Here is a 10,130-nt window from a genome sequence, read left to right as displayed (position 1 = left end):
AGTCCTCCTGTTGTTAGCCCTGTTCCCCGGCATTACCTACTGTGGTGTTTCCTGCGAGCATGGCGCGGCCGCGGCCCCCTGCCGTCGTGCCCCCGCCTCCCTGTTCTTCAGTCCCCTTTGATCCATTGGCGCGTCCCCTGCCGTGGTGCCGCCTTTTCAGCATGTCTCGCACCGCGTGCCCCGCACCCCACCCACACCCCTCCCCCAATGAGCCTTTGCTTTTTTCCTTCTCCTCCCTTCCCTTTGATGATCCCTGATCCCCGCCGTGCAGGCCATTCCCAGCCGCGCGCGATTGCCGTGCCTAAGATAATTTACGTCTTCATCTGCTTGCCCAATGCGCAAGCAACACATCTCGATGAGCACCACCGCACTGGTTTCATGCCCGTCTCACACAGCACATCACAACCTCGTGCTCCCCTGCCCCACCGGTGATTTTCGATTTCGTTCGCATGGAGCGGCGCTGGCCCGGCCTGGGAGCCGTGCGGCCGCCTCGTGGCGTGCCTGCCCCTCCCCTGCCGCCAGCTGCACCAACGCACCCTGAAGCACAGCTGCCGTATCGCGCGCGGTCCCATTGAGCACACCCCCGCCCCTGAAAACGCTTGTCGCCCTTTCGTTCATCATCCGCCGCTGCGCAGAACTTGGCGGCGCAACTTCGGAGCCCTCGCGCATTTTGCAGCCCCCCATCCCATTTCATTCCACTGCCCTTGGTCGGCATTTGTTTCTGTCGCGAGTTTGTGGCGGCATGTTTTAACGAACGTTTCCTTTGAATGGAAGACGGCAGAAAAAGCTGGAGGTTATGGAGGGGCAGCGGGTGCAGGCTTGCCGGTCGCAGCAGTCTGCGCCTGCGTGGCACCAGCCAATGGGCTGAGCAGCCACGGTGTGGCAACCTGTGCTGCGGGCGTCGCACTGCTGGTTTCCAGGCCGCACTCATACCAGCAGTTACCGCGCAGCCGTGCCACCCGCCCGCCTGCCTCGCAGCAGCGACTGCGGCATCAGGTCGCAGCGCCCGCAGGCGAGCAGGCAGGCGCCGGGCTGCTCCTTGGTGCCGACCATGAAGCCCGGGTTGCTCTCGCACTCCCCTCCTTCCGCCCAGCCTACGCATGCGTCTTTTTCATCTTTGCAGCCTGCAGAGGCGGGCAGGACAGGCTTGCAGCAGGGTGCAGCAGCGTGTGCTGGCTGTGCACCCCCCCAAGGGCGGCCGGCCCAGCCGCCAGCACACACCTGGCGGCGCGGGCGGCGGCGGCGGCACAAAGACTTGCTGCTTCACTTGCACCGCTCGCTCGCCGCCCATGGCGTAGTGAGCCACGTGATACCTGAACACCACAGGCGGGGCAGGCAGAGCAGCAGCAGCAGCGGCAGCACATAAGCGGAGAGAGACAGACACTCCAGAAGGCGGGCGGGCACTGCACCGGCTTGGTGTGCGGTTCCATGCCGCACAGGCGTGCAATGTTTTGGTGCCGCCTCACCACTTGGTGGCGGCGAACTTGAAGCCCTTGAGGGTGGGGCAGCTGCCGTGCAGGCTGCCCTTATCCAGGGTGCCCTCTGTGCGCAGGCTGAAGAAGAGCACGGCGTCTCCCTTGCGCGGCTTCACCGCCAGCCCCTGCGTCGCGCACTCGCTGTACCCAGCCTCCAGCGTCTGCTCGGGGGGCGCCTTGACGTTGGGGAACACTGCAGGGGGGTGGCACCGCAGGGAGGATGAGCGGCATCGAGGCCCGGGAGCCAGGCATGCACACCCGTCTGTGCCTCCCCTCTTGCAGGAACGCCAGCAGCGCCGGCCTGCAGCCAGCCCCCAACCGGCTGGGCCCCTGCAGCCAGGCGCCCACCCGTCTCCCCTCCAAACTCGGGCTCAGCCAGGTACATGAGGATGGTGGCCAGCCGGTTGCCGCCGTTCTGCACGCTGAGGTTGTCCTGCAGAGGCGGGGAGCGGCGAGGGGGCTGGTGAGCAGGTGGAGGCACGCGCGGTAGCATGGCACCCCAAACCAACTGAGCCGCCTGGGCAGCCCCCACCAGGTGAGCGCCCGCCACGCGCCGCACTCACAAAGAAATAGTCGAAGTGTGGTTTATACTCCTCCCCATTCTCGTAGCGCAGCACCTGCGCAGCGGGGCGGGCTTGACAGCATTGGTGCGACAGCACACATGTCCCTTCTTCCTGGCACTGACCCTGCCGCCCGGCTGGGCTGCCCTGCCCCGCCACCACAGCTGGGCATCCCTCTCCCTTGCCGCACCTGGATGCCCTCGCCGTGGCCCGGCGGGATGAGGCTCCACTCGCTGAGCCGCCGCTCCACCTCCCGCACCACCTCGTCCTCGCCTCGGTCGAAAAACATGCCATAGCTGGTGCGGATGTCGCTGCGGGAGGCAAAGGGGCATGACAGAGGTAGAGCATGGTGGGGCGGGGTGGGCAGGGCAGCGAGTGGGCTGGGCGAGGGCGTGGGCAGCATGGGGGCAGGTCCAGCGTGGCGGCAGCATGGGGCAGCAGAGCAGCATGGAGGCGGGGGAAGGCTGGATCCCGCCATGCGCGCTGCTGCTGCTGGGCAGCATGCAAGGCCTGCAGGTGGTGGGCGCTCGGGCGGGCGGAGCGGGGGGCTGGCGGCCGCGTGCGACAAAGCGTGCAGCAGCGCACCTCACAGACTCGCCGCCCGGGTTGTCAACATCCACCACGCCGCTGCGCGTCAGCCGCGGCCCCGCCTTGGTCATCATGTGGTCACACTCCTCTGCAGCAGGGAGGCAGCGCCGGCATGAGGCCAGGATGAGGTAGCTCGGCGGCGTGGCCTCCTCTACACAGCCTGCCCCACATGCGTGCATGCATGGGATGCTGGCGCTGCCACGGCGCCGGCCGCGTGCGCACACCCTCTGTGAGCAGCCGCTGGTACAGGAAGATGCGGGGGTCCCAGGACAGCACCTTCAGGAGGATGTGCAGGAGGGGAAGCCGAGTTGATGAAGCAGAACTCATGACAGGTCAACGCACGACAGCCAGACCGCTCCCCGCACCACGGGCCCCCGTGGCCGACTGCTCGAGTCGGAGGATTGGCTGCCTGGCGCGCGGCTGCCGGCCGCCTTTGAGTTCTTCCGCTCGCTCCACCCAATCAGGTCCCTGTTGACCGACGGCAGCGCAGCCGCCAGGTGGAGCACCGCTACCGCCGCCAAAACTGCCAGCTGCAGAGCGGCGTGCTGCCGCGCCGGCCTCATGGCGGCCCGATCACAGCCCAGGCTTGTGGTGTTTGGTTTAGGACTGCTGAGAGGCCGAACCACTGTCGGCAACTGTGGTTGGTGGGTGTGCTCGACGTCAGGCCGCCCGCGACCCAAATGAACCCTAACACAGCAAGTGCTATGCGTTTGAGCAGAGGACACAGCCTAATTTGTGCGGCATGCCTAGGCAGAGAGCCAGCTCAGCCTCCCGTGCTACCATTGACGGGATCACGCCATCACCAGCGCATTCCCATCCTGCAAGGTGTAGGCGCTGATTGCTGGCATCCATCGCCCTCCTCTCGCTCTGCAACTATGGCCAGCCTCAGGCTTACCACCCCTCAGCGGGCCGCCTTTCAGCAGTGTCGGGCACAGAGGTGAGGATTGGATGCATGCATGTGGAGGTCTGTGCCTGTGCTGTGTGGCCGCCACACCCATCGGCCGGCGTGGTGTGTTCTGCAGGCCCCGTGTCCAGCAGCGGCGGCCCCTGACCACCCGCGCGCTGTTCGGCAAGGGCGGAGAGGATGTGAGTGCGCCGTGCATGCCGCAAGCTGGGCGAGGCGAGGCGGAGGTGGCGGTGATGGGCGCCCGTGGCACTCTTGCCGCCTCGGGATGGATTGATCTCCATCCCCTTCAGCATCACCAAGCAGCGGCACCCGCTACAACCAGGGATTCCATGCCGCCTAATCGAGGGTGGCAGGTTCCCACGCTGCCCTCGCCACCGCCCCCGCTCAGCTGGGCCCCTCTCACCCTTCCGTGCTGGTGCAGGGCGGCGGCGGCATGAACCCCTTTGGCAACATGGGCAACCTGATGGAGAACCTGAAGAAGGCGCAGGCGATGGTGCAGGTGGAGGCGGCCAAGGTGCAGGAGGAGCTGGCCAAGTGAGCGCGGAGGAGGCAGGGGTGCCCAGATGCACACGCGGGCCAGACAGCTTGCCCAGACGCAGCTCTGTTGTGCCTGTTGACATCATTGCTCTCCCGGCATCCAGCCTGCCTCCACCCACACGTGTTGCCTGAGCATCGTGCACGCGGCCCCTGCCCCTCCCTCCCTCCCTCCCTCCCTCCCTCCCCCCTGCAGCACCGACTTTGATGGGTACAGCGCGGATGAGACGGTGCGTGTGGTGATGAGCGGCAACCAGGAGCCGCGGACGGTGGAGATCACGCAGGAGGCTTACGACCAGGTGCGCGGCTGCGGTGGCGGTGGTGGCAGTGGCGGTGGCGGCGGTGGTGGTGGTGGTGGTGGTGGTGGTGGCAGTGGTGGTGGTGATAGTTGTGGTGTGGAGCTGATGATGCCGAGGCAGTGGTGGTGTGTAGCTGGGAGTGCTGGGCACGTGACGGAAGCGTGCCAGTGCCAGCATGCCGCTGCCTGTGCCGGCCATGCACGTGCACGTGCCGCCGGGATCAGCCGGCCAACTTGCCCCACTCGCCCCGCCCGCGCCGCGCGTGCAGGGCGTGGAGAAGCTCAACCAGCTGGTGGCGGAGGCGATGAAGGAGGCGCACCTGAAGAGCGTGGACGGCATGAAGGCACGCATGAGGCAGCTGGCAAGCAACCTCGGCATGCCCGCGCCACCGCAGTGAGCGGCGGGCTCCCTGCTACGCCGCGGGGCCAGCTAGCTGGCAGCCAAGCCTCCACTCGGCCTGGAGCTCTGCCCTGCATCGCGGGTTTTTGGTTCCCAGCCCCCGCCCGCCCGCCGCACGCGCGGCGGCGCAGCCGGGGCGTGCCCGCGGCTGGCTGCCCATGTGGTGCTCCGCTTTTTCTCCCAGGGCCTGTGGCTGCGCTTTTTCCTCCCCGCACCACGCTCTCGCCTCCTGCACCATGCGTGCCAATCTCATCCAGGCCACGTGCAATTGATACTGTCTCCAACTCGCTCCGCCTTGTCCCGGCAGCCTGATGCCTCTTGCCCACTGTCTGGCCTCTCAACTGCAACCTCTGCTTCTGTGTGTAAACAGAGAGGCACACCTTGTCCCTCGCTGGAAAGGCTCTCAAGGTTGGCAGCTCATAAGGGTGGGCCATCGATCGGCAGTAACCACACAGACCATCAAGCGCCCCCTCAAAAGAAGCGCCACAGGCCGGCAAAGTAGAGCGCCAGGCTCCAGACCGTCAACACTGTGGCCACAACCAGCAGCGGCAGGCCGCCGGCGCCCGCGGCCCGCAGCAGCGTGGGTGGCACTGCCACGCCGGCGCCGCCCGCCGCGGCGGCCGCGCCCTGGTGCGCCGCCAGCAGCAGCGCCAGGCTGGCCATCTGTGCGGCGGTCTTCCACTTGCCCACCCAGCTGACAGCCACGGCAGAGTGCGCCTCGGGGCCCAGCGCCGCCGCCCACTCGCGCAGCGCGCTCATCGTGATCTCCCGCCCAATCACCACTGCGCAGCATGGCACAGCACCGTCGGGCAACAGGCAGCAGGGACCGCAGCTTCTGCTATGCAGCCACGAGCCAAAAGCATGGCGCGAGTTTCAGGGTTCAGAGTGCAACCGGGCAGGCGCGTGGCAACCAGAGCGGGCAACCCGGCAGCTTGCGCACCGCATGTGAGCAGCGGCACGACCCAGGTGTTGCCGGCCATGAGGCCCAGCGGCAGGGGGCGCGTGCTGAGCAGGATCATGACTGTCGCCACCATCAGCTTGTCGGCCACAGGGTCCAGGAAGGCGCCAAAGGCGGAGGCGGCTTTCTGTGGTGGGGGGGAGGCAGGGAGCGGGTTTGGGCTGGGAGGCGGGGGGCGGAGATAGCAGGAGGGGTGTGACCATTGCTCTCCCGGCTTGCACATCGCGCATTCGGCCAGGCCAGCGATGCAACAAGACAGCTGCTGTCTCTGCAAGAGTCCAAAACCACCCACCCAGGCGGCCCGCCACACCAGGCCGCCCCGCCCTGCTCACCAGCTTGCGCGCCAGGTAGCCGTCCAGCCAGTCGGTGAGCGAGGCGCCCAAAAACAGGGCGGTGCACGCGGCGCCGGCCCAGGGCGCTGCCGAGTACCAGGCCGCCACCAGGGCCGGCACGGCGGCCACACGAACCAGGGTGAGGATGGTGGGCAGCGTGAGAATCTGCGGCAGTGAGAGTGGGGCAGGCGGGGCACCGATGGAGCAGCAGGATGGCGGTGATGGGACCAGCAGAAACTGTTGTGTGTGTGTGTCCTGGCTCTCTGGGTGCTTGTAGCTGAGTAGACCGAGCCTACAGCCCAGCCACGTGCCCATGCAGCTGGCTGGGGACACAGGATGCACGATCCCATCCGCCTGGTATGCACACAGAGAGCCTCTGCTGGCGCCTCACCGTGCTGCCGCCACCTCTGCTGCAGGTGGCGTGCACTCCACGGGGCCGTGAAGGAAGCGGGCGCCACTTGCCCTGCTGCTGCCGCCTGCGGTGTTGCAGTATCTGCTGCTGCTGTTTGAGCAGCAGTGGCTGCAGCAGGGCTCCTCTGCAGTGGCGATGCTGAGACGCCGGCGGGCGGTGGCTGCACCGCTGCTGATAGCGTTCAGCTGCCGCTGTCGGGGCAGCCGCACAGATGCGTCCAACAACCATGATCGCACTTGCCATCGTTGATGGGGTGCTGCCGATCAGAGACGGCGCAAGAGCACAATGCGCCGCAAGTTTGGGGCGAGGAGCTGTGGGCGGCTCTGGAATAGAGTTAAGTGAGAGATCGGCTGCCGAGGCACTGGCATTGGCTATCGGCGCTTTCAGAGGCCCAAATTGAAGCTTGAGGTACGCTTTGTACTCCATCTATCCCGGTGCTCCCGCCCGAAATGGTGGTTCTCAAGCCCGGGGCTCCTCCCTGGCGAATGTCCATCGTCTGTCCCTTCAGTAGCTTGCGGCGGGTTGCGAGTTAGCGGCTTCCTCTCGTCACAACTTGGTGGGACACTCCGAGTCGCTCCCACAGTCCCGGTGCGTCGCCCAGATGTCGCAGCGCCCATTGGGCAGCCGTAGCAGCGCTACCGTTGCCGACAGCGCCCTGTAGAGGCCTTGGCTTGCCCTGGTCCTGTCCAGCCTCCCCCGCACGCTCGGCCGCCGCCCCATCCGGTGGTTACGCATGGCTCGGATGCCGGGAAAGGGTGCCAGTGGCCCGCCCCACCTCGCTGGGCATCCCCCCGGGGCCACTCGTCGCTCTCCCTGTGCCTCCCTGTCTGTGGCTCCTGCAGCAGACATAGGCAGCGAAATGTGCTCGACTGGGAGCCCGCCCAGCGGCGCTGCCTGCAACCCTCCCTTGGTCGCCGGCGCCGCCCTACCCTTGGTTGCAGCTTTGCGGGGCCGCCCCTTGCTTAACCCCTCCCCCGCTGTGCCTGCGCCCTGCAGGACTCCCTTGCGCAGCATAGCGACCATCGCCCGGCGCATGCCGCCGGGCCCTCTGCTCCTCTGACGCGGCGCAGCAGCAGCAGCAGACATGCAGGGGGCGCACCAGGCGCACCAGCAGCAGCAGCAGCAGTACCCCATGAGCAGCGCAGAGCTGTGGGACGCCGTGCAGCGGCAGCAGGCCGCGCAGCAGGGCGGCGCGCAGTACGGCATGATGCACGGCGGCGGCGCCATGGCGCCGCTGCCCAGCTACGAAATGGCGCCGGCGGCGGGCGCGGGGCCGCAGCCCCTGGTACTGCCCGGCAAGCCGCTGCCCAGCGGCACGTCCTTCTACCCGCAGCAGCACGGCGCCAGCGGTGGCATCACCGGCGTGCCCTCCTCCCTCACCTCGCTGCCGGGGGTGCCGTACAGCACCACACCCTCGCCGCCGCCCGGCGTCGGCGCCCAACCCCAGCTCTACGGCGGCGGCAGCCCCTCCCTGGGCGTGCAGGGCGCGCCGGGCGGCTACCCTCAGCTGTCTGGCCTCAGCTCGCAGCTGTCTTCGGGGATGGTGCTGGGGGGCATGGCCCCGGGCGCCCACCTGGTGCCCAACCAGCACCTGGGCCACCCCGGAGGCCCCTCCCTGATGCGCGGCCAGCAGCAGCAGGCGGCGGCGCTGTCGGTGCCCGTGCCTGTGCCCATCAACACCCAGCCGCTGGTCAAGATGGACCCCGAGGAGACGGGGCACCCCTCCTCCTCACACTCGGGTGCGGGGCGGCGGGGAGGCTGCCTGCCTGCCTGCCTGCCACCTGCCTGTCACCTGAGCCCGCCTGCCGCCTGCCCGCCTGCCTGCCCCAAGCTGCCTGCCGCTGCCTCGCCCTGCCTTGCTGCCGCTGCCGGCCACGTGTGCCCCGGCGCCGCCTGCCTGGGCTGGCGCGCGTCGCCCGTGATGGTGTTCAGGGGCAGGCGCCCGCCGCAGCTGGCTGCTGGCTCCCCTTCTCTCACACACACGCGCACGCACGCGCCTGTGTGGTGCAGTGGTGGCGCTGCCGCTGCCCATCCCCGGCAGCCCCGGGTCGGACGACGAGGGCGAGGGCGACGGCGACGGCAGCCCCACCGACTGCATGGGCAGCGGCGGGCTCAATAAGTCGCGGTACCGCGGCGTGTCCTACGACCGCAAGAAGGCCAAGTGGAGGGTGCAGATCAAGGTGGGGAGGGCGGGCGGGCAGGCGGGTGGGGCGGCAGGAGGGCGGTCAAGGCGGGTGGGCAGGCGACCGCCTGCCCGGCTGGCTGGCTGCCTGGCCGGCCAGGGGCCATGTGCTGGCGCTTTGGGGCAGGGTGCAGCTTGTGGCTGGCATGCCGGCTGGCGCGCTCCACCTGCCCCGCCGCGCCGCCACCCCCTCGCCAGGTGGCCGCCCTGGGCAAGTCTGGCGTGTCTGTGGGGTACTTTGACACGGAGGAGGCGGCGGCGCGCGCCTACGACCGCGCCGCCATCGGCCTGCTGGGGCGAGACAACCCAAACCTGCAGGTGTGCTGGTGGTGGCGGTGGTGCTGTGCTGGTGCGTGTGCTGGTGCAGGGGCATGCCAGCCTGCCCGCGGTGGCAGCAGGCGGCTGGGGGCTGGAGGCCCGCCACCGTGCCTCTCCCAAAGCTGCCGCGAGCCGCGCCTCGTGCCCCGCCCTGCCCACCCGCCTCCCCGCCCCCCGCACTCTCTTGAGCCCTGCCTCACGCCTGGCCACGCCCCCTCGCTGCCCCGTCTCACCACCCTTCCTGCTGCAGACCAACTTTGATGCGCGGGACTACACGGGTGAGACCATCCCGCCGCTGACGGGCAAGACGCGGGAGGAGGTGAAGACCACGCTTAAGAGCGAGCGCATCAAGCAGGTGGGGTTCGGGGAAGGGGGGGAGGGGGAGGGGCAGGCGCCTGGGCTGGCCTCGTGCTGCCGCTGCGGCGGGGAGCAGGGTGTCGTCTGCGGCGGCGTGGGGCCCGCCCAGGCGGAGTGCGCCTGGCCTCCTTTGCTGGCCGCTGGCTCGACATGCCGCCGCTGCTGCCCGCCGCCCACCACCTCGCGCCGGCCCCGCCCGCCCCGCAGGCGCCGCGCCGCCGCTTCACCAGCCGCCAGCGCACCAGCCGCTTCATGGGCGTGGGCTCCTCCAACCGCAAGAACCAGTGGCAGGCGCGCATCCTGGTGCACGGCAAGGTCACGCACCTGGGCTACTATGAGACGGAGGAGGAGGCGGCCAAGGTGTACGACAAGTGAGTGTGTAGCATGCGGTGGGTGGGTCGGTGGGCGCCCTCCCATGCAGTGGGTGGGCGCCCTGCCTGCATCAGTGCCAGTGCCGCTCCACGAGCGCCAGCGCAACCTTCTGTCGCTGCCCCCCCCCCGCCCTCTCCTCCCTCCGCCGCGCCGCCGGCTGTTCCCGGCCCCTCCCGCCGTTGCCTTGCTGAGCGGCGGGGGCGGCCTTGGTCTGGGTGGCGGGTCGGCTCCCTCCCACCACCCTTCCTTGCCCCTCCCCCTGGCCCTTGCAGGGTGAGCCTGGCGCTGCACGGCGACAACGCGCAGACCAACTTTGCGGCCTCCAACTACGGAGCGCAGGAGGTGGCGGCGTACAGCGGGCTGGACAGAGAGGACCTGCAGCGCGCGCTGGGGGTCAAGCCCATGGACAAGAGCTCCAGGTGGGGGGGGGCTGGGGG

At 68.8% G+C, this 10,130-nt stretch overlaps 5 protein-coding genes across 5 annotated transcripts in view; 3 read left to right on the top strand and 2 right to left on the bottom strand.

Moving 5' to 3' along the window:
- Positions 1 to 310, top strand: part of CHLNCDRAFT_141228 (hypothetical protein) — a gene marked incomplete at both ends in the record, with an annotated part of 4,151 nt that extends 3,841 nt beyond the window's left edge. The window contains one exon of the mRNA XM_005843328.1: positions 272 to 310. Within this exon, the coding sequence (XP_005843390.1) occupies positions 272 to 310 (39 nt within the window). The remainder of the gene's footprint in view (positions 1 to 271) is intronic.
- A 629-nt stretch (positions 311 to 939) lies between these two features.
- On the bottom strand, positions 940 to 2,950 carry CHLNCDRAFT_28161 (hypothetical protein; the record flags this gene model as incomplete). Its single annotated transcript, XM_005843267.1, has 8 exons — positions 940 to 1,146; positions 1,274 to 1,313; positions 1,467 to 1,668; positions 1,824 to 1,908; positions 2,039 to 2,092; positions 2,226 to 2,346; positions 2,621 to 2,711; positions 2,848 to 2,950. 8 exons carry the CDS (start codon positions 2,948 to 2,950, stop codon positions 940 to 942), a joined length of 903 nt encoding a protein of 300 aa, XP_005843329.1.
- A 1,013-nt stretch (positions 2,951 to 3,963) lies between these two features.
- Positions 3,964 to 4,760, top strand: CHLNCDRAFT_28254 (hypothetical protein; the record flags this gene model as incomplete). Its single annotated transcript, XM_005843327.1, has 3 exons — positions 3,964 to 4,064; positions 4,261 to 4,363; positions 4,632 to 4,760. The coding sequence occupies 3 exons, from the start codon at positions 3,964 to 3,966 to the stop codon at positions 4,758 to 4,760; spliced, it is 333 nt and encodes a 110-aa protein (XP_005843389.1).
- Positions 4,761 to 5,233: 473 nt separating this feature from the next.
- Positions 5,234 to 6,692, bottom strand: CHLNCDRAFT_141225 (hypothetical protein; the record flags this gene model as incomplete). The annotated part of the gene is made up of 4 exons (XM_005843266.1): positions 5,234 to 5,544; positions 5,703 to 5,847; positions 6,053 to 6,217; positions 6,687 to 6,692. The coding sequence occupies 4 exons, from the start codon at positions 6,690 to 6,692 to the stop codon at positions 5,234 to 5,236; spliced, it is 627 nt and encodes a 208-aa protein (XP_005843328.1).
- An 856-nt stretch (positions 6,693 to 7,548) lies between these two features.
- The window catches only part of CHLNCDRAFT_141224 (hypothetical protein), a gene marked incomplete at both ends in the record, with an annotated part of 4,480 nt that continues 1,898 nt past the window's right edge, over positions 7,549 to 10,130 (top strand). The window contains 6 exons of the mRNA XM_005843326.1: positions 7,549 to 8,203; positions 8,475 to 8,644; positions 8,845 to 8,964; positions 9,215 to 9,319; positions 9,529 to 9,692; positions 9,966 to 10,086. Coding sequence (XP_005843388.1) covers positions 7,549 to 8,203; positions 8,475 to 8,644; positions 8,845 to 8,964; positions 9,215 to 9,319; positions 9,529 to 9,692; positions 9,966 to 10,086 — 1,335 coding nt within the window. The remainder of the gene's footprint in view (positions 8,204 to 8,474; positions 8,645 to 8,844; positions 8,965 to 9,214; positions 9,320 to 9,528; positions 9,693 to 9,965; positions 10,087 to 10,130) is intronic.

The sequence above is a fragment of the Chlorella variabilis genome, assembly GCF_000147415.1.
Source record: "Chlorella variabilis unplaced genomic scaffold CHLNCscaffold_32, whole genome shotgun sequence".
NCBI lineage: Eukaryota > Viridiplantae > Chlorophyta > Trebouxiophyceae > Chlorellales > Chlorellaceae > Chlorella > Chlorella variabilis.
This window is presented reverse-complemented; position numbering and strand designations above follow the sequence as displayed.